This window comes from Perca flavescens, chromosome 10 (assembly GCF_004354835.1).
Source record: "Perca flavescens isolate YP-PL-M2 chromosome 10, PFLA_1.0, whole genome shotgun sequence".
NCBI lineage: Eukaryota > Metazoa > Chordata > Actinopteri > Perciformes > Percidae > Perca > Perca flavescens.
In genome coordinates this window covers 18,926,273-18,949,588 of record NC_041340.1, presented here as the reverse complement: position 1 = coordinate 18,949,588, position 23,316 = coordinate 18,926,273, and the positions used below count along the sequence as shown (strand labels likewise).

General features: G+C 40.9%; 1 protein-coding gene across 2 annotated transcripts in view; it reads right to left on the bottom strand.

Annotated features, from left to right (window-relative positions):
* Nucleotides 1-23,316, bottom strand: part of trpc7b (transient receptor potential cation channel, subfamily C, member 7b) — an 82,459-nt gene that overhangs the window by 33,757 nt on the left and 25,386 nt on the right. The window contains exons 1-3 of one of the 2 annotated variants that reach the window (XM_028589517.1): nucleotides 10,174-10,187; nucleotides 6,174-6,936; nucleotides 946-1,128 (exon numbers count right to left, since the gene is read on the bottom strand). In XM_028589517.1, the coding sequence (XP_028445318.1) occupies nucleotides 946-1,128; nucleotides 6,174-6,926 (936 nt within the window). In that variant the 5' untranslated portion in view covers nucleotides 6,927-6,936; nucleotides 10,174-10,187. Of the gene's footprint in view, nucleotides 1-945; nucleotides 1,129-6,173; nucleotides 6,937-10,173; nucleotides 10,188-23,316 lie in introns of those variants that run through there. The other variant, XM_028589516.1, reaches the window with a different exon arrangement.

Sequence of the window (23,316 nt, the reverse complement as noted above, 5' to 3'; positions counted from 1 at the left end):
AGCTACCACGAGCTAATTTTAGCTAACGTTAGTTAGCATGTCAAACGGGGCTAGTCAGTCACGGCTCTGCAGCTAGTAAATCAGCACCGAGGAGAATGTAAAGTCGCACGTCAATGTTAAAATAGCAAGGTGACCAGTAAAACTACAGCAGACGACTACCATTGGCTAATTAAAAAAATAACTTACTTTAAGATGCTTCTTCAGGTTGGAGGTGGAGTAATGAAAGGAGGTTGGTTGCTGGCAAGCAGAGGCTGCACTGCACAGTTAGCTATATTTCATTCTCCCTGTTCGTTCTTTAATGTGAAATGCTGTTTGAATTTCCAAGATAGAAACGTATTGCTGCTCTGGCTCTGTCGTGCCGGTTCCGACTCCATTGTGACTGATCACGCAAATAGCTATTTTTTTCTATTTCATATCGGGGATTCTGTAAAATGTATTAAGTTGCCTTAATTTATTCAGAGTGAATAAACTCGTGAAACAGAGAAGTATCGTCATGTAATCCATTGATTTTAACAATGTAACTGTATTCTAAATACCAACTATTTAAATTGTAACTGTAACGGAATACAGTTACACATAATTTGTATTCTGAATACGTAACGCCGTTACATGTATTCCGTTACTCCCCAACACTGCGTGTGGGAGAGAGTGTGGTATGGTAGGGAGAAATGGGTAAAGGGCATTTGGTTTGACATTAAGTAAGAACACCTCTGGATTAGCTCAGTGAAATAGATGCCAGCGTTTTGTTTACATGGGGACCTTTGAGGCCACACGCACGAAAAAAAGACTATCACAGACACATTGTCACTTGTCTCTTATGATTTGCTGCACTATAAAAAATGTCACAAAATCACTTTCACTACTTTATAAATGCAACTGAAACTACCACTAGTCCTTTACATACAGTAGATAGTTGATTCTTTGATTATTTGTTGGTCATCTTACCTTCTTGACTTCGTACTTGATGGCCAGTATGACACGGCTGAGGCAGGGTCGGTTGTAGGCGGTTGGAGGGCACTGGTCCACGTCACCGTTCAGTATGGCCTCCACTTCCTCTGTGTTCCGACAAAGGTCCAACACACCCACCACAAAGTCCTTACACTGCATGGACAGCTTACGGTAGTCATTCTGACAGGGAGAGAGGAAAGATGGAATAAAGGACAGGAGGGGAGAGAAACTTTAGAGTTAAAACAGAATTTAACTTTGAGTAAATCATGTCAATGACTGGTTTCAGACAACGCAGCATCCTTCAAATGTATAAATGTACGCAACATGAAAGATTCATCAAATTGTGCCTCCGTGTTGATAATGCGCACTTTCTTCCAGACTTTTACACAGGTATCCCCAGCAAAATCAGCAATCCAGCAACCAATTGAACATGGTGGGAAATTGCCCATTCTACCTTCACCTTCTTTTAGGGCACACTCTGTAAGCTGACAGTATGTACTGTATTTTGTTGCACCTACTGACCCTGGTCATCATTTGCATTCCTCCAGTGTTTGACCCTTTTAGTAAGTACACACACAGACACCACACACATGCATTATATGTGAAAATCCAATCACAATTCAGGGTATGTGGTTTGCGCCTTCGGGGGCTGAGATAAAGGAAAGGGAATGCTGTTGTGAGATTGAAAATGGAGAGCAGTGTGAAGCAGAGAGAGAATGGTTACAGATGAGTGAACATAGGGGGACCCAAGCCAAGCCTCAAACATGGAGGGGGGAGAGAGGGAGATGTAAGATGGAAGGATGAGAAGAGGAGAGGGATAGATAGTTAGTATTACAGCACTTCGGTGGACATTCATAAAATGTGATTTACAAAATGAAACAACACCCTCCCCCCACCTTACTCTGTGTGTGTGTGTGTGTGTGTGTGTGTGTGTGTGTGTGTGTGTGTGTGTTTTTGTCCTGATGTGCCTTTAGCACATAGGCATCCAACGTGCACCAAGAGCAGCACTCCCAGATTGCGTGTTTGCCAGTGGGTGAGAAAGTGGTGTTTGCTTGCACTTGACTGTGTATACATTTTTATTTTCTGTAAGCACGAGTGGACACAGGCTGTGTCCCTTACTGCATTCCGATGCTATATATACATGTAGATGGTACATGGTAAGATTAGCATGTAACCTTTACTATGTTAGGATGTTAGTCTTAATGTCAAAATAGAGTGGAGGCAGGGGTTAATGATGAATTGAAGTGCAGGACATAATAGAAAAAACATTCACCAATCATAACATTTATATCATCTACCTGCTGAACAGAGTCTACACTCATCTGGACAAGCCTGCGAGCACTGTGAGAGTCATGTTCTTTGACTTCTCCAGTGCTTTCAACACCATCCGTCCGGCTCTACTGGGTGAGAAGATGACTGCGATGCAGGTGGAGGCCCCCATCGTGTCCTGGATTGTTGATTACCTGACGGGCAGACCACAGTACGTACGCCTAAAGAACTGTGTGTCTGACAGGGTGGTCAAAAACACTGGGGCTCCACAGGGGACTGTCTTCTCTCCCTTCCTCTTCACCCTCTTCACCTCAGACTTCAACTATTGCACTGAGTCCTGCCACCTTCAGAAGTTTTCTGATGACTCAGCAATAGTTGGCTGCATAGAAAAGGGTGATGAGAATGAATACAGGACTGTTGTGGACAACTTTGTCACTTGGAGTGAGCTGAACCATCTGCAGCTCCACTTGACAAAAACTAAGGAGCTCGTAGTGGATCTGAGGAGGACAAAATCATCTGGGACCCCGGTTTCCATCCAGGGGGTCCCTGTGGACACTGTTGAGGAGTACAAGTATCTGGGGGTGTACTTAAATAATAAGGTGGACTGGACTAGAAACGCAGAGGCTGTCTACAAAAAGGGCCAAAGTCGACTCTTTTTCCTCAGGAGGCTGAGGTCCTTTAACATCTGTCGGACGATGCTGAGGATGTTCTATCAGTCTGTTGTGGCCAGTGCTATTTTCTTCGCTGTCACATGCTGGGGCAGCGGGATGAAGGTTGCAGACACCAACAGGCTAAACAAACTGATCAGGAGGGCTGGTGATGTCGTGGGGGAGGAGCTGGAATCTGATTCTGATTCTGATGGTTTATCTTCTCAGGACAGTGAATTCTGTACCAAATTAAATAGCAAACTATCCAAAGTGTTGAAACAACGGAAAGATGGACTGAGGCAACTTCTATTCTTAGAGGCTGCTCATGTGTCACAACATGAGCACACAAAACACGAACAAAACACAAGAGAATGTCTGGACCAAGTACTTCCTGCTCTGATATGATTCTTCTATCTGGAGGCATGACCCACAGTATTAGGAGTTGCGGTGAGAAAATTACAATCTATAAAAACAGAAGACCATAGATTGCTTTGTGTGGCTGAGTGTGTATCATACATTTATGTGCTTGTGAAAATCTCCAAAGTCTTAAGGTTGAGTGCTGCGTAACGTTTCATTCAATCTATGTTGTTAGAACATCAAACCCAGAAAACAACAAGAAGCAAACATTGGTGTCATAATTGATAATGTGATCTATGCCCTAGCTTTTATTCACTATGTTCGGTTTCCCCATATGAAACAGGGCTATCTCAGGCTATTGACACTTAAATATGTGATATTTGAACATAATAAGAGGATGATGTGAAGAGGCGCAGGGAGACAAAGAGAGAAGACAGAGGGGTGATAATGAGATGTAAGTGAGACAGATGAGCTCCAACACAACTCTGGTCCCTCAGGTGAGCCCTTCTCATTAACTTGTCTGGAGAAGGGGAACAGAATGACAATCAGAAAGGCTGACTGACAAGTACAAAGGTGGGCAGAAAGATTAAGGAATGGATGAATAAGGACAGAAATAAACAGAGAGTGGAGAAAACAAATGCAGCAACACAAGGGCAGACAAAGGAAGACAGATATGACCAATGACATAGAGCCAGCAAAGTGGCTTTTAACAGGTAATAACGATTCCTACTGTTTTGGCAGCATTACTGGTCAATTGGTGACAGTATACTTTTTGACCAACGATGTCTAAAACGTGGTTGCTCCTTTTTTCTCTGAGAGTCACTCTCATTTGTCAGTGAGTGTGCTGGTCTTGATATGCCAAGCCAACTGATTCGGGACAGGTGTACCAGCCAGCCAAGGAGGGAATCATTTCCCTTTCCATCTCAAACCACTACTTAAAGCTTGCCAAAAACCTACTACACAGTGTAAGTGAGTGGGCATGTTGAAAGCCCGGCCTGAGCCAATCAACCTGCCTCAGGACAGACGATAGCACATCCAGGTAGGTTTGATTCCTATCAAAGTGTACAGAAAATCTTTGCGATCAAACAATATGTTCCACTTACAATTCTTATTTCACCACAACCTCAGGAGAGATTGCGTTGGTAATAGGTAGATCAGAAGAGTAATAAAAAGCTGGTAGTGCACTGAGAAATATAGTCAATATCAGAATGTCTAAGCCGAAACATTTGCAGGAATGGATTGATAGATTTACAAATTTCCATTCAGCACTATGTCCCTATTTTGCCTTAATCTCATGAAAAATTTAAGAAATCCAAAAAATGCCATTGAACATGAGAATGCAAAGACCGTTACCATACTACATTTACAGTATAGCTGTTTTATGATTCTATAATAATTAAATTAAATTTATTCTGTGTGTCTTCTATTTTTTTCACCTTCCTTCCCTACCAGGCCAAGATTGGCTATTCGGGAGCACCAGGAGAATTCCTGATGGGCCGGTCTGTTTCTTTGGTTGCGAGCGCCGGTGTTCAGTTGTGGCAATGGATTGAAATCATAGTTGAAAATCATAAATGCTGTCCCTAGGCTGCCTGCACTAGCAGCCCACTCTTTTAATTTTTTCTTGCAGCCCACCGTTCTCTACATTCATGCAGTCCACTCACCGAGTGCAGTCTGGTTAAGGATGACGTATTTATGTTTTGACTCCTACGATGGCGGCACCTTGCTAAAAACAAAGAAACGTCGCTGAAAAGGAGACAATTAAAAAAGTAAAGCTCTAGAAAGTGCACAGATGTGCTAAACTAAGCAAATGAAGATGATGAGACGAGTAAGGTAAGCTAAGCTAGTTAGGAGCAGTGCAGGATGCCAGCTGTTGTGCAAAACATAATACAACGTTGCCCATAAACCACCGTTCATGTTCATGAATCAAACGTTTTCTTGTAGCTCCTCGGCAGCAGCCACCAGTCCAGTTTGCTGCTGACGGTGACAATGAAGAGCCAGTACCAAGCAGCAGCCATGAGCCCAGAACTCCAGAGTGGGCAGGTAGGATTGCACATTGAGTGAATACTATGACTGAACTTGAATTAACATTAATGAAGAGTATGGTGTAGACCTGCTCTTACTGAAAAATGACCTGAGATAATAATGATTCCAGATGATTTGGCACTACATGAATAAAACTGACTTGACTTTATCAGAAAGCTTTGTAATAAGTGGAGATTTGTGCTGAGAATTATGACAATTTTTAACTTTTGATTTAGTGTCCGAAGCAGAGCCAGTAGTGTGCAAGGGATAGCTGCTTAGTTAGCTGATTAGTTACAATATAAACACTTTCTATGCCCAAATGTTAATAGTGACCCATTATGCCTTTTATCATCAAAATTACATGTAGGATAGTAAATATACAAAGCCCACGTCTGAAAGGGAATGGAAAGGAAAAAATAGATTATGGTGTCATTAGAAAGTGCAATAAAGTGTATTTAATTCTATTTTAATTCTAGAAAATAGATTCTGATATTGTTGAACATTACATTGTGTTGTAAAGAATACTGTTGTTAACTTTTCTAATAAATCTACATTGTGAAGCAACACTGTATTTGCATTTGCACTGTATATTGGAAATTATATTTTACAAAACATTCACTGAAGTACAAGGCTGTAGAGAACAGTGTGCTATTGCAGACTTATATAGGCCAATATAGTCAGTTGTAAAGTGAAGTGGGCCGGTCTAAGGTATAAAACTCCTGGGCTGAAAATGAATCCCACTCCGGCCCTGTTCCCTACGCCACTCTGCCAAATCTTCTGTCAACCCTTTGTCCATCCATATGAAATAGTATGTGTGTTAATGTTTGGGCATTAAAAAAGCGAGGGGACAGAAAAGGTAAAATACTGCAAAAAAAAAAAAAAAAAGAAAATCAATCAAATATCTTGAGAAAATATAAAAAAACACCTTACCTTAAACTCTGTCTCAATGTTGGCCAGTCTTGCCAGTTCATTGCTGAGCTCGAGGGCGGTCAGCACAGGGTCTTCACTGCTGAGTGACAGGTAAGCTGCACTGGCCAGGCCCTTATATGCATTCATCCTGGAGCGTGAGTGACTGAACGAGTCTTGCTTCTGTTTCTCGATACATTCTGAACACTTACAGAAATAGTCATGTGGCCTTTCTATACGGGCCCCCTTCGTCAAAAGGATGTGGACAATCTCGTACTCCAGGCAGTGAGCAGCCAGGATGATGGGCGTGACGTCATGTGAAAAGCGCGTTCCATCCTCGTCATAAGCGTAAAAGTCGTCATCTCGCATCTCCTGCTCAAGAGGACTCAAAGCAAGTCGGAGTCCTCCGCCAAAAGCAGGGTGGGCGAGAATGGCTTCAACGATTCGAACATAACCCTTGGAGATAGCCAAAAGCAGGCCATCCCCGATCCTAGCCAAACCATCCTTCTTTAGAAGCAGCTCGGTCACTTCTAGGTGCTCATTGCCCACTGCCAGCTGCAAAGCATTCTGGCCCATGTAGTCCACACAATTATAGTTAAGTGTTTTGGACTCTTCCAGCATTTTGCGGACTACAGGAATGTTTCCGTATTCTGCAGCATCCAGAAAACGCTCCTCCTCTGCAGTGAGGGCTGAGCCACGTTCATTGAACATGTAGGCCGGGCCCCGCACTGCCTGGCGACGCCCCTTCTCTCTCAGTGTGGTGTGCCGGCGATGCATGGCCTCTACCCTGAAGACAGTAAAGAAGAGAGCAAACAGTGAGGAGAATCCAAGGATGGATCCAAGGAGACAAAGAACGAATCAGAGGAACAAGTGATGCCGTGATGGAAAGAAAAGTGGAGAGCAAGAGAGCAAATGAGGGAGGAAAGAGGAATAGACAGAATCATTAGTTACATCAAACTGACTATGATGTAACAAGGCAAACAAAGTTATTACTGTCTCCCCATGTCGTTTTCCAAAGGACTGGTCAAACCCGATCAGCCGTTCTTAACACTGTCTTTTCCCCTAACCCCAGAGAAAGCCCCACCAACACATCTGTAATATATCTGTCTCCGGCAGAGGTGGAAAGTAACGAAATACATTTACTCACGTTACTGTATTGAGTAGTTTTGTTGTGTTTTTTGTATTTTTCAAGTAGTTTTTAAAATCGGTATTTTAAAATGTACTGATTACATTTTGAGTGAAGTATTGTATTTCGCTACATTACAAATCACATCCGTTACTGAGTAAAAAAACGAAAGGAAGAAAAAATTTGCGCCCAGAATGACTACACCAGACCAGAGCTCTATCACTCTGCACCAGACCATAGACTGTAACTTTTTTTGTGCGAACGTATGCAGCTTCTTCTTCTCTGGTTGCAAGTCGCAATTAAAAAGAAGTAGAAGAAGAACTGCAATGTGTCGGACCCATAGACTGTTAATATTAATTGGCGGCGAACTGAGCGGGAGACATTAGTATGGACGTAAATGAGCTGTTATCCCACAAAAATGACTGATGCAGAGTGCGCACCGATATCTGAAGCGTTGCTAGTTATGCTGCAAAAGCAACAAGGCATCCAGGGATGCAGCAGTCAGGACCAGCTTCGTGATAGCCCTCAAAAACAGTAAGCCATTTTCTAAAGGGGAGTTTATTAAAAATTGTTGAGTGGACTCTGCTGCGCTAATATGCCCAGAGAAAAAAAAGAGACGTTTGAGAATGTGCCGCCTGACATACAATTCATATTGAGCAGAATTGAGTTTAGCCTATTGGCCCTCCACAACAGTCCGATTCTCATGTGGCCCCTTGGGAAAATGAATTGCCCACTCCTGCCGTAGGACAACGTATGTAGGAGACTGGTTAAATGAATTTACATACTACATCTAATTATCTCATAAGGGCTACTTAGGTGTGTAGAAGCTAGCTGCTATTGTCTGGACTGTGAACATTAGGGTCTAACTATAGACTGTTAATATTAATAATTATAATTAACAGTCTATGGGTCTAACCCATTTATGGAGTCAAAACACGTGACTTGGCCTTGATTTGCATTATAACTGTTGTTTAAGTTTGTGAAGAAAAGAAGGATGGCCCTCAGAACTAACAATGTATGGCACTTTCACTTTCAACTGATAGTTTGAAAACGTTTTATCGGATGGTTTGAACTAAAACTGCACATTATACCTTTCTAAGGGTCTTAAATGTCATGTGTGACGTGTTATGTTGTTATTACATGTGTATACATTTGTATAGATTTTTTTTTAATTAAAAACAAAAAAGTTTTGGGTTTATGACCCCTGTCCTATTTCCAGAGATCCCCCGCCACGTTTTACAGGTTTTTTTTATGTAACTAAGTAACTTTTACTTAAAGTACATTTTAAATGAAATACTTATTACTTTTACTTGAGTAATTTTTTTCAGATAGGTATTTTTACTTGCACTTGAGTAATATTTCATCAAAGTATTGGTACTTTTACTTGAGCACAATATTTTAGTACTTTTTCCACCTCTGGTCTCCGGTCAAATCAATGAACTGCTACCAGGGTCAAAGCTCACTGTGGGGCCATCTAAGGTCAACAGCTCTGATTAGCAAGAGAAAGATGAAGCTGTCACGTTAATTGGCGCTGGCATGACAAACCCACACTATTGGCGTTATTTTCTGCTTGACTCGCCTCAACTCTACTCGCCTTTTTTGTTATTTTTTACCTTTATTTATTCAGGGAAGGTTCACTGAGAGGTAGCCTCTCTTTTGCAGGAACACCCTGATCACATTCACACAGTCACACATTCATACCTGGAAGCTGCCCAGTACAACCACAGTTTGATCTGCTGGCCACTGAGCAGCTCCACTGGAGCGGTTGGAGGTTAAGGGCCTTGCTAAAGGCAGGGACGGACTGAGGTAAAAAAACAGCCATGGACTTTCTCCCAAATAGGCCCATCATCCGGCCATTCACCCCTAGCCGTGCGCGACAGACACTAGCCAGGATGTCCTGATTCTATGCCACAATACTGTAGCCTATCAGACAAGGTATTCACAGCAAGAAACCTCTCAAAACCCATGATGATAATTGGGGTTGTGTTTATTAATGAAGCCTCAGCCTTCAAATAAAAACTAAAAATGTACAATGCCATTACATCTGCATTGAAAATAAAATACAAATAATGAAATGTCACTGGCTACAGAAATCCCAAATTACACACACTTGTAATTATAAAACAGTACAGAGTATTACTGACAACACTTTCAGAGATAAAGTAGGCTACTTGCTGTACCTGAACATGGGGATTAGATATATTGTAGACCTATACCAAAACTATACTGATAGTGTTTGTTACTACTATAACTATTCAAATAAAAAAGGATATAACACGTGTTGCTTTGTGTTAAAGAATTAGCATTGAATAACCTATTTAATATTTTGTCAATGTCATATTACACTTTTGATTCATATTAAGGCTGTGAAATGATGAAAATGACTAGGCCCTATCGATGTTGTCTGTGAAGCTTTCACAACCACCAGGTCTTTGCCAGTTCCACAATAGTAAACGCAAATAGGAAAGACAAGGAAAAACTGCACTCTGATGGAAGACAGACAGAAAGTGCAAGCTAGGATTTTTTGGTTAAACTTTTGGTTACATTTGGTGAATTATTTAGCCCCCTTCCCTGTTTGTTAGCACGTTTAGAGTGGTACCAATGCATGCCTTATGTTTTCCCGTTTAATTTAATACCATAGCCTTCATCCTAGCAGCAAAAGTGAGCTCAATACAACCTCTCATATACAACGGAGGGAAATCGCGGTCAACCCGCGATTAATTTCTAACGCGTTTATGTTTCAAAATAACCTAACAGAAATTATTAAATACGTTAAGTTTGACAGCACTAAATGGCACGATCATTTTCATAATCATGATGCACACTCATGTTGAGCTGACTATGCAATTCGCTAAGATAGGATAAAGGCAGCCTATAATGTTTCCTGCTGGCACTTACCAGTATTGCTGATGTGAAATTAACTCACATCTAATGATGTAGGCCTACTCTTCTTCAGTTTTATTTTTACAAGTAGCATAGAAGTGATTGTATTAGCGCCCCCTGCTGTTGGCTGTTAATATCGCTTTATAGACTTTTTTTTTGTGCTGACGGACGTCGGTTGGACGGCCATTCTGGACTTTTCCAGAACGCACAGATTGTCAGTCCCTCCCTGGCTCAAGGGCACCTCAGTGGTGGTAATGAGGCAGGGACAAGCACTGCTATTTCACTTTCCCCACCCAGATTTTTTTATCCTGTCCGTCTGGGGATTGACTGAATTTTACAGACAGTCGCACATGTGCAACCAGTAAATTTGCCCCCTTTTTTTACACGTTAAATGTCGAAACGTAGGTACCTGAGCGCGAGTGGTGCCTTTGACTCAAATCGAATCTTTTTTTAATTGGGGGTCTCTGCAAAGATACTAAATAAAGAACTTACAGTATATTTCGGATTTTTATCAGAAACTGCTTTATTGGCCAAGTAAACACAAGGGAATTTGAGTCTGGCTAGGTGACATAACGTTATGGCTAAAAACAAAGATAAACAAGGTAACGTTAAACATGAACGTTTCACTACTCTGTAGGCTACATATATAAGTTGTATATAATAAAGTGTATACCTGCATACATATCAACATACTACATAAAGTTACATGTAAATAGATCTATAAAGCTTATAAACAGTAAGGCAATTAGTGCCAATGATCCAGTAGATGGCGCCGATGTTCAATCAATGTTAGAATTACGCATTCTTCCAACAGTGCGCAGGTCACATAAGCTGATGAGATACTACAATTTAATTCATCGTATTATTTTTATACTGTCAGTAGGCTACTTTTAGAGCAACTTGTATAATGGCTAAAGGGCCTGGAACATATATTGAATGAATTGAAATACATTTAAACCTATAGGCTATAGTCTTACTGTATATTGAACTTGAATTCACTCAATACATTTTTTTTTTGGGGGCGGGGGCACGTCTGGCGACGACGCTAGGTGTCGGCGTACTAATCAACGACGATGTACACTGGCGACGGTGTAGTCAATCCACACGTTAGAGTCACACGACAGTCTCCTTCGGTAGGTTATCCGTGGCACTATCCACTCGCCATAGACAGAGAGCGGTGCACAGACACAAACACACACACTCGCCCACACACGCAGAGGTGCGATCGGCGCAAACTACGTCGGCTGTTTTGTTGAAGTCACAGTGAGTGATGCCGATAAAGTGGTTTCAAGTATGGTTACAGTTTTTAAAAACTTCACGCAGACAGCGTTTGCTGCGATATAATATTAAAAACAGTCACGGTGCTGTTGACGTTACACTTCCTCTGAGACAAGCAGCAGGCTCAACAACTAGTGTGACAACTAAGGCCCTACAGCACCTTTCAGAACAAGGCAACTGACTTTACATGAAACATTAAAGGTCATGATGAAAATACAACAGGCTAAAAAAGTTACAGTGAGTAAGAAATTAATAATTATTCAATTTAATAGGTTGTAGGGATGGGTTTGGAAGGAGAGAGGGAGGGGTTTTATTTTTATTTTTGTTTAATTTCTTTAGAGTGTAACATATTCTAATAAAATAACAATGTTCTAACTACATAGGATAAATAGGTTTGGAATTATTTTTGCAACTGAAATAATTGTTTTGTAATTACAGAGGGAAAGTACCAAAAAAATGTACCGTTATAATTTTTGTATGAATTGGTTCAGATGCGAAAGGTACCCAACCCTAAGGGTAGTAGCCTAAACAATGCATGTTTAATTTTAAGGTGAATTCATTGTAGTTTTAGACTAGAGTTGGTATATTTTTTAAATATTTTGTTTACTGTCATGACAGCAATGGTACCTTCTATGTTGCATCTTCAAAAGTGACACTGAATTTGAAACAGCACATTGTAATTTCTGCATCTATTATCAAAGTATTTTTTAGTAATACAGTGGAAATTAGTATAAATGTGAATATTTGTTTAGCATGTTGATTTACGGTGTGTGCCCCTAAAATTTCTGGTTGCGCTCCTACAATTTTCAGTAGGGGGCCACTGTGCTCCTAGAGAAAAAAGTTAGTCTGGAGCCCTGAGTGGGTAAGCGCCACATGAGTCAGTGGTCATCCAAAGTGACTCTTCGGCCAGTGGTGAATCTGTCATTATCTATCAACACATGCATGCACACACAGGCATGGATTGCTTTTCTTCCTACATGGAAACCCATTTTCAGTGACACACTGTCACATTTCAGCAAGGCAGTGTGTTCAAATTCTCATCAATAGAGACTTGTCAAATATAATTGTACCTTGCACAGAACCACTGGTAATCACTGAAAACACATTTCAATGGGACTATTGTACTCCTCCTTTTGTGTTTTAGAGACACAAAGATCTTCCCCAATGTCTGCATCTGCTGTGTGGCCTGACACTCTGACCCACATACAGTAGTGAAAAAATGCCTTGATGTATCCCAAAGCTGTAAAAATGAAAGGGGGGAAAGACGGTGACAGTGAGTGGCAGTGTGGAAGTGGAGGAGATACTGGATATGGGTAAGCTTTGAAATGAAAAGTGGGAATGGGAAATTACAAGCGGTGTTGGTGGGAAATGACCCAGAACAGTTTGGGTTTCCAGTGTAAAATAACTAATTTAGACATGCTAATATGACAATTGAAACAATTCTTGTTGAGTGAACTTAAAAGAATAAAAACTACTGTACTTACTTACTGTACTACCTGCTAACTTGAATATTTTTAAAAGAATAATTGACTTGTGTTGTCCATACAAAATACATTCAAAGATTTTCAATAGCATTCTGCACATTTGTGTTATCTGAATTGGTGCAGTGACCTTACAAATGAGAAGGGGTCCAGTTTCACAATAAGTTTTTCTGTAATTTGTAATTCCCCATTTGTGTGCGTGTGTATGTGTGTGTGTGTGCGTGTGTGTGTGTGTGTGTGTGTGTGTGTGTGTATAATGGGCAGTGAAGGAAAAGGTGAAAATGGAAACCTATTCATAGTAAAAACATTCCCTGAGGGTGTCAAAGGATGGGGAAATGAGAAGACGAATAAAGCTCACCAATGCAAATCTCTGTGGGAGAGTATGAGTGTGTGTGTGTGTGTGTGTGAGTGAGTGAGAGCGAGAGAGAGAGAGAGAGAGAGAGTTTGTCGATGTGCGATTCAAGAGTATAAAAGGAGGAGTTTTGGTTTACACAATCCGCTGTGCATGCCTTAGGCTGCCAATCAAGATGGTAACCAATCCTCTCGCTTTCTCTCTCTCACACGCACAAATGCAGACTGTCTCACACATTAACACACACAAGGATACAAATGTGGATATAAAATGCATCCATGGACAAACACGAGTGTGACACCATCAGGATTTATACAGAATGTTGACACAACATACATCATCTGTAAAATGTCATGCAAAGCAACACAACAGCCATGCATTGAATACTATTGTCTTTATGAAGCCTATAATAATTGAAATGTATTTTTTAAGGCCATGGTGTAAGTGTATTACAATGCATTATGCTGTAGGGTCAGGTGTACCTAACATCTCCCCTAACCCCCACCTCCACACAAACACATTCATACATACAGTATATTTGTAAGCATTGGGAAAATCCTTAATACACAAGGGGACAGTCTGGCTGCCAGCCCATTTAGATAACCTTATAGTCAGGTAATGAATGGCCATTTTCCATCCCTCTCCATCTTCCTCTCCATCCATCTCTGACTGTTTGTGATTCTGATCTGAAATAGAACCTACCTGCATCATTTCTGTACAGAATTATAATCACAAAGAAGGAGGCTGACATAATGGTGATGGATAGAATGTGTGTGTGTGTCTGTGTCTGTGTCTGTGTGTGTGTGTGTGTGTGTGTGTGACTTTAGCTATCTGACACGGCATGTTCGATGAAGGGCAGAATGAAGCAACATGAGGAGGGGGACAGTTGTAGGTAGTAATAATATCCCAGGAGGGGCTACTTGGGCTGGGGAACAGAGGGTGGGATGTGAGGGGAAGGAGGGGTGAGGCAGAGGATATCACTCCCTCACACATTAGAGCTGTCAATCTTCCTCTATGCCATTCAAATTTTTTGTCTTTTTTTTATATTCAAATAAAATTTGAATATTCATTACTAATACGTACTAAACCACTCAGGCTTATTAACTGCCAATGCCACTATGAGAATGTGGTTGTTGTTACACGTTCGGTCCACTAGAGGGACTTCCTACATTAGCCTGGCTTTGAAGGGTACCTACGTCATGGCGCATTGCATTTCTGGCACCAACTTTGATTACATTAATTTTCCACCACGAGCACACAGTGACAAACACAAATCAAAAGAGAACTCTGTAATGAAACATTATCTAACAAGTGTAATGAAGCGGCTCTGTTGTAACGGCCAACGGTGCTCGGTTAGCACAATGACATCATGTTAGAAAGCACAGCCGAAACGATTTGTCATAAACTAAATAACAATGGTGTTAGCCACGATACTAATGGCATCCACCAGCTGTCACTACTATTTTAGGGATTTATAAGCAACCTGTTTCTTGCAGATTGTCACGGTACTGAGATTAGAGTTATTAGAAGGTAATATATGAAGTTGAAGCTAACTCTGATGGCTGTAGGGCAGCAAACTTTAGCTGTCTCCATTAAGCCCCTAGCTAAGCTCCTATAACTCGCAATGCAGTTAGGTAACACGAACGAGCTAGCTAACTAATGATAACATAAGCATTTTGGCTCAGTGGATGATGATCTTAAAGTCATGTTAAAACGATTTCCCAGCCTTCTTCATTCCCACTTTAATAACGTTACTTGGTACGTAACGTTAACATTAGCTCCGTGATCTAAAGACCTCACAATGCCTTGTGTTTCTCACTCCCGCTAACTTATTGTTCATCAGACGTTTCATGACAAAAGCATTTTGTTTTCACATGCAGGTAGGCCAAGGTGAGAAGAGGGAAATTCGCTCACTAAAATAAAATCACATTTTAACAGTAATTTCAGCCTTCGAATAGTATCGATTTTTTAACTATTCAAATTATATTTGACTTTCGGAATTCGTTACGACAGCCCTATCACTTAATGACGACTGAGTGCCGACCTCTTGATTATTACTTGGCTACTGCCTCCTCTGTCAATTAATACAACATTTTAAAAATAATTATAATTATAGTTATAACAATAATATTGTGTGTGTGTGTGTGTGTGTGTGTGTGTGTGTCTGTGAGTAGGAGAGAGCGAGGGAGGAGAGAGACAAAGACATGAAAGAAAAGAAAAATGAGTGAGTGAAGGAGGGGTTATGTGTAAGTATGTCTGCTTATTTGTCTAGCTTTTGTGATTGTATTCATACATCATATAGTGTTTAAGACTAAAGGACTTGCCACATTACCATTGTTGCAACCAAAGCAACACGTATTTCCTATATGGGTTTAGCAGAACATGATGTCGTAATAAAGGAAGAAGAGCTCCCACAACAATTAAATACCAAATACACGATTGAGAATGCGACATTGTACGCCATCTCATCCCACCAGTTGTCTTTCTGCCTTACTGTTGAATTTAAGTCCAATATTCAGCCACCTTTAGTGCCTGATTTGGTTCACAAACAAAATCCATTTCCCATTTCCTTTGATTGAGTGTTAATTGACTGGTTTGAGGCAACTTGCAATACTATTATATGGCAACATTTTTAAGGCTGCAACAAATCAATCTGTTACTGAGTCTGCACAGCTCTGATTTTGATGCTGCATCCAAGGCAGCGGCTGCTGCAGATCAGTCAGAGTCCTTGTCCAAGCAAGCGGCTCCCTCTCCTATTAACAACAAAACTGTCAGAAAAGGGAAAGACGGTCTCGCACCACTGCTACTGCTGATTCCAACTATATTTCAACACACCATTACAGAAATCCCCTTATCCAGTAAAGCTGTAGTTTTTTTTGCCAAGAAGCAGCTATTTAAATGCATGATACAACCACAGTCACACCTATAATGCCCACATTTTAGCTGACAGTCAGAAAGTGGTCTGGTGGTCTTTAAGGTGCCATTTAACTTGTTGGAAACATCAATACATTTTGGTGATGGGAAGATGGTGTGAAAAGCACTGAAAAATGTGGAAGTACATCTTCAGCTTACAATGAAAATCTCATAAAATATTTGTGACTAACTGTGTGCTCTTCTGAACTCAGTTTTCCTTTTTCTTCTAGAGCTAAACTCTAAGGTTGGGCCATCAAGTTCATTATTTTCAGTTTAAGCAATCAAGCAGGTTAAATCATTTACTGGTGAACTGGAGAGAAAGAAAGGAAGAACAGAAGATGACTCGGGCTTGAAATCAAATATTGAGGATAATGAGTGAAAAAAGACGTTCTAACTCGGCAGGAATATTTACACAACGGACTAATGAGTTACTACTTTATCAGTGCACAGACATGAGCAGAATATCTGAGAAAAGTTACACAGCTCTCTCTCCCTCACTTTCTCTTTCTTTATCAAATACACACACATGGACACTCTTTCATGCAGTAAATTGCCAATTTTTAAGATCAAAGTTGAGTTGCCCACCATATTTCACTGGTAATGAGAAACAGGCATGTATGTTCACCCTCTATGGAACTCTCTTTCACACACAGGCAGACACACACAAAGGCGTCCAACACTTATCCTAGTCAGGCATCTGTGAGAGCATACATGCTTCTTTTCCATGCAAGGCCTTTTAAGTTGAACACTGGTGTATCAAAGGGGCAGACCAGGGAAGATCAAAGAGACGACTCTGAGGCCTGCCATTCTCAATATCTGATAGTCATAACTAAGCTGGCATTGCTACATGAATATCCATTAAATGTCATCATTTACAGTATGTCCCATTTATGCCTGCAGATGTTTCCTGCATGAAAGCAATGGACTGTATTTACCAAGTGAGCACTAATCTCCCAGTACAGTAGTTAAACATATAAGACCACTGAGGAAATTATATAGGACACACATAGAAAGGTTTTCCAATCAGGGTTTTCTGAGTGTGTATGGGCATGTTTTGTGTGTGAGATGAGTGTGACATTGTGGGGATGTACTGTGCAAGCCAATTTCTGTAGTCTGCTCAGTGACACATGGTTTTACCCCGTTTGTCTCTCTTACTCTCTCTCTCTCTCTCTCTCTCTCACACACACACACACACACACACACACACACACACACACACACACTACCTGTTGACTGCTGCTTATGCATTTGTGCAGTGGACCCAATCAAGATGCTCTCTCTCAACACAGGGCTGTAGTGGCAAATCCACAAAGACACATTCATTCATTCAAATTCACACACCCTATGAACACCATATTTAGGCACAAGCTTAGTTAAAATAACAACAAAGTTTAAATATGACCCAGTCACCACAAATGTAGTGCATGTACTGCAAATGTTCCATATAAGAAAGGCCATTAGTTTGCAATGTAAGCAATGCATGACAGCAAAATGTATGATGAGCTTCTTGTAATAGAGATCTATTGTATATCACAGTCCAGTCCCATTGATGCAATCCATTAAGGAACTGTAAGGCACAGCTGAGAGTCAATCATTGGTCCATAGCTGCATTGACAGGTGAATGAGTTTGCTCAGTGACCATTCTGGCTGCTTTACTCCACTCTCTCCAACACTGACCTCTACTTGTTGACATCCCAGGTGGCTTAGTTGCTGCTAATTAAATACTCTCAACTCAGAACAGCTGAGCCATTTCTAAACTATTGGTCGGCAGCCTCTTTGCATAATTGCAAATTGCAGCGTTTATAAATATGCTGCATGGGATCTACACAAGGCCACGAAACTGGTGACTTTACGTATTATATACTTATGTCTCTGGGTGGATGAACAAAAGTTATGGGTGAATATAACAGGATGACTCACGTTTGCCTTGTTTCGGAGTTGAACTCGGCGTCGATGTGCTCGACAGAGTGGTTCCCGTGGTCCGGGAGCTCCGGAGCCCGGTGGAGTCTCTGTCCGTGGTGCTGAAAGCGCTCAGCGTTAGCCGCGCCTCGTCCTCTCCACTTGGGAAACAGGTCATCGCAGCGGTCGTACACCGCATCTATGCGCACATCCTGCCGCGAATGAAACGGAGAGCCGGTGTCCCCGGTGCTCTGGCAGAACTTTGGCGTTGTAAAGTGCGGGGAGTCCCCGGGTTCCCGATAACCTGGAGACGGGTGGAGACACTCCGGAGTGGCGAGGTCTGTGTCCCCCAGCAGCGGAGAGGCGGAGGAGAAGAGCTGCAGGGGCCGCGGTGAGGAAGGAGATGCTCGGGGAAGACGGACAGACAGAGACGGTGAGGGAGACTCAGAGAGATGGGCTCTCTCGCCGTTGTCGGTTTCCTCGCCTTCGTCAGACATTGGGAGAGTTCTTGAGCAGCATATAATTTAAATATGTCTGGCTATGTGGCAGACATTTAACGATGTTTGTCAAAGTTTCAAACGCACAAGTTTCTTCTGAGCTGCGCAGCAGCGACGAGCCGAGCCTCCACCTTTACACAAGAGCACGCGCACTCTTGGTAATTACCAAGAGTGCGCGCGCAGGGAGCCAGCCTATTCCAAAATGGAAGTGACATGAAGTGGCAACACCACAAAACAGCTTAACTTACACATTGCATTGGCCTACAAAATGATTACACGTTATACTTACATTTGGGCTACTATCGAGAAATAGTTGATATAGTTAAATATTTAAAAATGCCTATACAACACAGGTTTCACTGCGTTGTTAAAGCAAGCTCACTTACAGTACATGCCAGGTAATTAAATTTTTTTTTACTGTCCACCAGTGGTGGAGTATAACTAATTACATTTACTCAAGTACTGTACTTATGTACTTTTACTATTTACTATTTCTACTTGAGTATTTCAATTTTATATAACTTTATATTTATTCTCACCTACATCTCAGAGGGAAATATTGTACTTTTTACTCCACTATAAACTATTTGTCTGACAGCTTTAGTTACTTTTCAGATTACAATTTTTCATACCCTTCCTGTCCAGTGAAACCCAAATGTAGCCTAATGATGTTGAACTTGAATGTTTCTGATAAACGGAAGTATGAAGTGGTCCTCAATGTGAAAATGTCCAACTTCTTAAAGCTAAATAAACTATTAAAAAAGCCTCTTGGATCAGCTGGAAATGCATCATCACAAAGCTGAAAAAGGCTGTCTTTCTGAGTTCATGAACAGTTGACCTTTTTAGAGATATGTGGTTCTTAGCATTGCTACAAACAATAATGATGATCTTACAGAATATGATCCATTGCTGTAGATTAAACTACCCAACAGTATATAAAGGAAATTAAATAAGCATTTAAAATCTACAGCAGTAAAATGAAACATACACATTAATGCAGCAGTAATATTAATGCTAAATAGTAAAACACTGACAGGGAACATTGTACTGCAGAATGAATACTTTTCATACTTTAGGTACATTTTGCTGAAAATACTTGCACACTTTTAATTAAGGTTCTGAATGCAGGACTTGTACTTGTAGCAGAGTATTTTTTCAGTGTGGTAATACTACATTTACATTTTCAAAAAAAGGGGAGAGAGAATCCAGAGAGGTTGGTTGGGGAGGGGTTAACATGCCCACCTGTTGTATGCCAATTACTGGTACTGACATAATCTTGTTATTGCTGCAGAGAACAAGCAATTAATACTTAAAATAGCCAACATCTAACCTCAGTGGTAGGTTTAGGATACATTAAATCATTGCTTGCTCTTTGGTAAGTTTAGACTAACCTGAACACAAAACCTTTTAAGGTCTCTGTCTTCAGATATGAAGATGAAAATAATACAGTGTTTGAATGTTTGTGTATCCCTGTGGCGTGTGTGTTTTTGTGTGTAGTCCTGTAATTATAAGCAGACAACATTAGTTATGATGGAGACTTCCTGCACCCCCACACAGACAATAACCAGTGCTAACCCAGCTCTTTGATCTATCCTTGTATTTATGCACCTAACGCACACACAGACACACACACACGCACGCACGCACGCGCGCACGCGCACGCACGCGCACGCACGCACGCGCACGCACACACACACACAACTTTTAAAAAGCTTTATCAGACTATTTTTGCTATGACAACCAGAAGCACAATATCCAAGAGGGGAGCCTGTGTCTTAATGAGAAACTATAACAATTGAGTAGTACTCTAGTTGCCCAAATTAGCAATGAAATTAGGAATCCATATTGAAAAGAGTGAAATTACTCATTTGGCCGTTGAAAAGGGTAAGTCAGTATTGGATAATGTAGGGTCTCTCTGTGGGTTGAAATTGTCTAGCCTCACTCCAATCACAGGTGTCACAGCAGGAGTTTTCAATTGTCTGTCACAGACAGAACCCCTGCTGGTAAAATCACTGATTGAAAGTGTTCAGAAAAACTACATTGTTTCAATTGTCTCAATCAACAGAGAGAAGTGAAGCAGCACCTTTTCTGTCCTGTGATTCATTGTGAAATTACGGTTTCAAAGCACATAACACAACACCACTTGAATCCCCTCTGACTCTCACTGTACATATTGAAACATGCAGAGGCACAGCTCTGCAGATACCATCTCTGATTCCCTTTAGCTTCTCCCTTAGGACCAGACGAAGGGACAAACCGATAACTCATACATCCGCTGCCAATTCAAATAGACTTTGGCTAAGGTTTGGTGTGACAGCACAGCCTCTTCCTCTTCGCAAGCCCTGCTTTCGACTTTTTCCATGAGTAGAGGGGACTCAGTGTCCTCCCTCATCTGTGGCATCATCTCATTCCTCATCTCCTCTTACACTGGAGGATCAAGAGTTATAGATTGAAGGTTCACAGTCCTGGTTCCACATTCCACAGGTGTTTGCCTCTGCAAACTGATGGCATCCAGATAGAAAGTCCACCAGAAAGAGCTGTCAGTCCAGGAAGCCCTAAGCTGTTTATTGTGTTGGCAGAAGAAGGAAAGCTGCAACCCTGCTGTCCCAGCAGGTTCACCTAGTCGTCATTACCTTCTGTCCTCACAGCAGGCTTGCACCATTGATATTCTGACCACAGCAAGTCCCTATATTCTAATTCTCCAACATTTGACGGCCTAATCTCTGTCATTTATCTACCAACTGCTTTGAAAAATAAATACATAATAATCTACTAAACAAGTCATGCTATGAAAACAATTTGACCGTTACACACATCAGAAATGATTCCATGTTTTCAAAGCACATGACTCTGACACTGTAGAGCAGTCATGTTCCCTAAACATAAATATGATTTATTGAATGCAAACCTTTCCATGTCATGTTGATAAAAAGTTGAATCCAGGTGGCATTACATCTTTTGCAAAACATATTTGCTTATGCAAATGTTGTGGACATAATTCAACATAGACATGACAGATGGTAGAAAGACAAAAATAAATCATCCAATGGGCCCCAGTGTCTTTTGCTATTATTTTTTTCATCCCTGCATCTGTCTCCCTCTTTTTCACACCCTGTCCTCTATTTATTCCTTTGCTGTCAAACGTGTCACTCTAAGCTCATTTTGTCTAGTCACAGTTTCTAGCACTATTCCATCAGGTCTGGAGGGACACGTCTTCTGGGACAAAACATAAAATACTTCATAGGATTTACTGTGTTTTTATAACCTGTATGGATTAGAAAAACAGTATATTTCACTTAAACTGGTTTTATTATCGTGGAGCCCCTTTTGGATTCTCTCAAAATCAGAATATGCAAACCCAGTGCTTCCTGTCCTATTGGCCTCAACAGGCCTATCCGTGTTAATGTGTGTAAGAGGAGGAAGGCCATGAAAGCCAATCACTCACACCCTCCATCGACCTCATGGTAATTTTATTGGTCACTTGATCAATGACATGTCATGCCATCGATGGGGGCAGCAGTCCCCTGAGGACAGCAGTGATGCTTCCCTACAGATTTGTCTTTTAGATTACTCTGTATGTTCACTCTTTTATCTTTCTCTCTCTCCTACTCTAACCAGTAAGATCCTCCACAGGTCAGACTGAAATAGCAGGCAAATATTGGAGTCAATAAATACTCTATGCATATTTTATTGGTACAGAGCAACAGGGGAGGCACTGAAGTGTTTAAAAACTTTTATTATGTCTGCTTGCCAGGGTTTGATGAATGACTTGTGACAGAGCATTTAATGAGGAATTCTGCAAACTAGCCTTTAATAAAGATATCAGACACTTTGTGATTAGTTGTGTGGGGGTTTCTGAACCCCAGACCCATACCGATGCTATTACATACACACACCCACACCGTGCAATATCATGCAAATAAATGCTCTGGGGAAAAGTCTCTCTTTGCCTGTTTCTGTTTTTACATTAATAAATGAATTTCTAGTGGAGCAAAAACATTTTGAATGGCTTGAATTGCTCAAATTCCCCACAAAATGTACAGTCAATGCCACTTATTTACATATAAACACACTCAGATTCACGGGGGCCTCAGTGTGTGTGCAGCATACAAACTCACTGCAGTATCAACACGCAGTCCAAACGCATCTAGCTGACATATATGAATGTATTTATAACCTAATGAGTATTACTAATATTATACATTTATGTATTTAAAAAAAGAGAACCTCACAACTTGCTTTGGTGCATTTAATACATCCCCACCTTGACACATGAATCTAAAGAGCCAAAAACTACATTTGAAAAACCCAACAGCCATGTCTCTTTCCAGAAATCATGACCCAGTTACTCAAGATAATCCACAGACCTCGAGCAGTTTAATGTAGCAACTATTTTTTTTCTACTGAACTACACCCGCCAACTGTATTGCTAGAGTGCCAGCTAGTTCTTTTTTATTGGAGAGAAGGCAGACATCTCTACAGCCGATATCTCAACACCAAAACCATCTGGATTGATTAATAGCAAGAGGAAAAATATATATTTGGGATTTATCTGTCCCTTTAAGGGCAAAGGGAGAAAACTAGACTAATGAAACTAAGCCAAAGTGACTGTTGATGCTTCTTGTTAGTTTGAATTTCCTTTGTTCGGAGGGCCAAAAAACAAAATAATTACTGAAATTATTCCTCTGATTAAACTTATATAAAAATGTGCTCAGGTGTGCTCTGTAAGACGTTCACT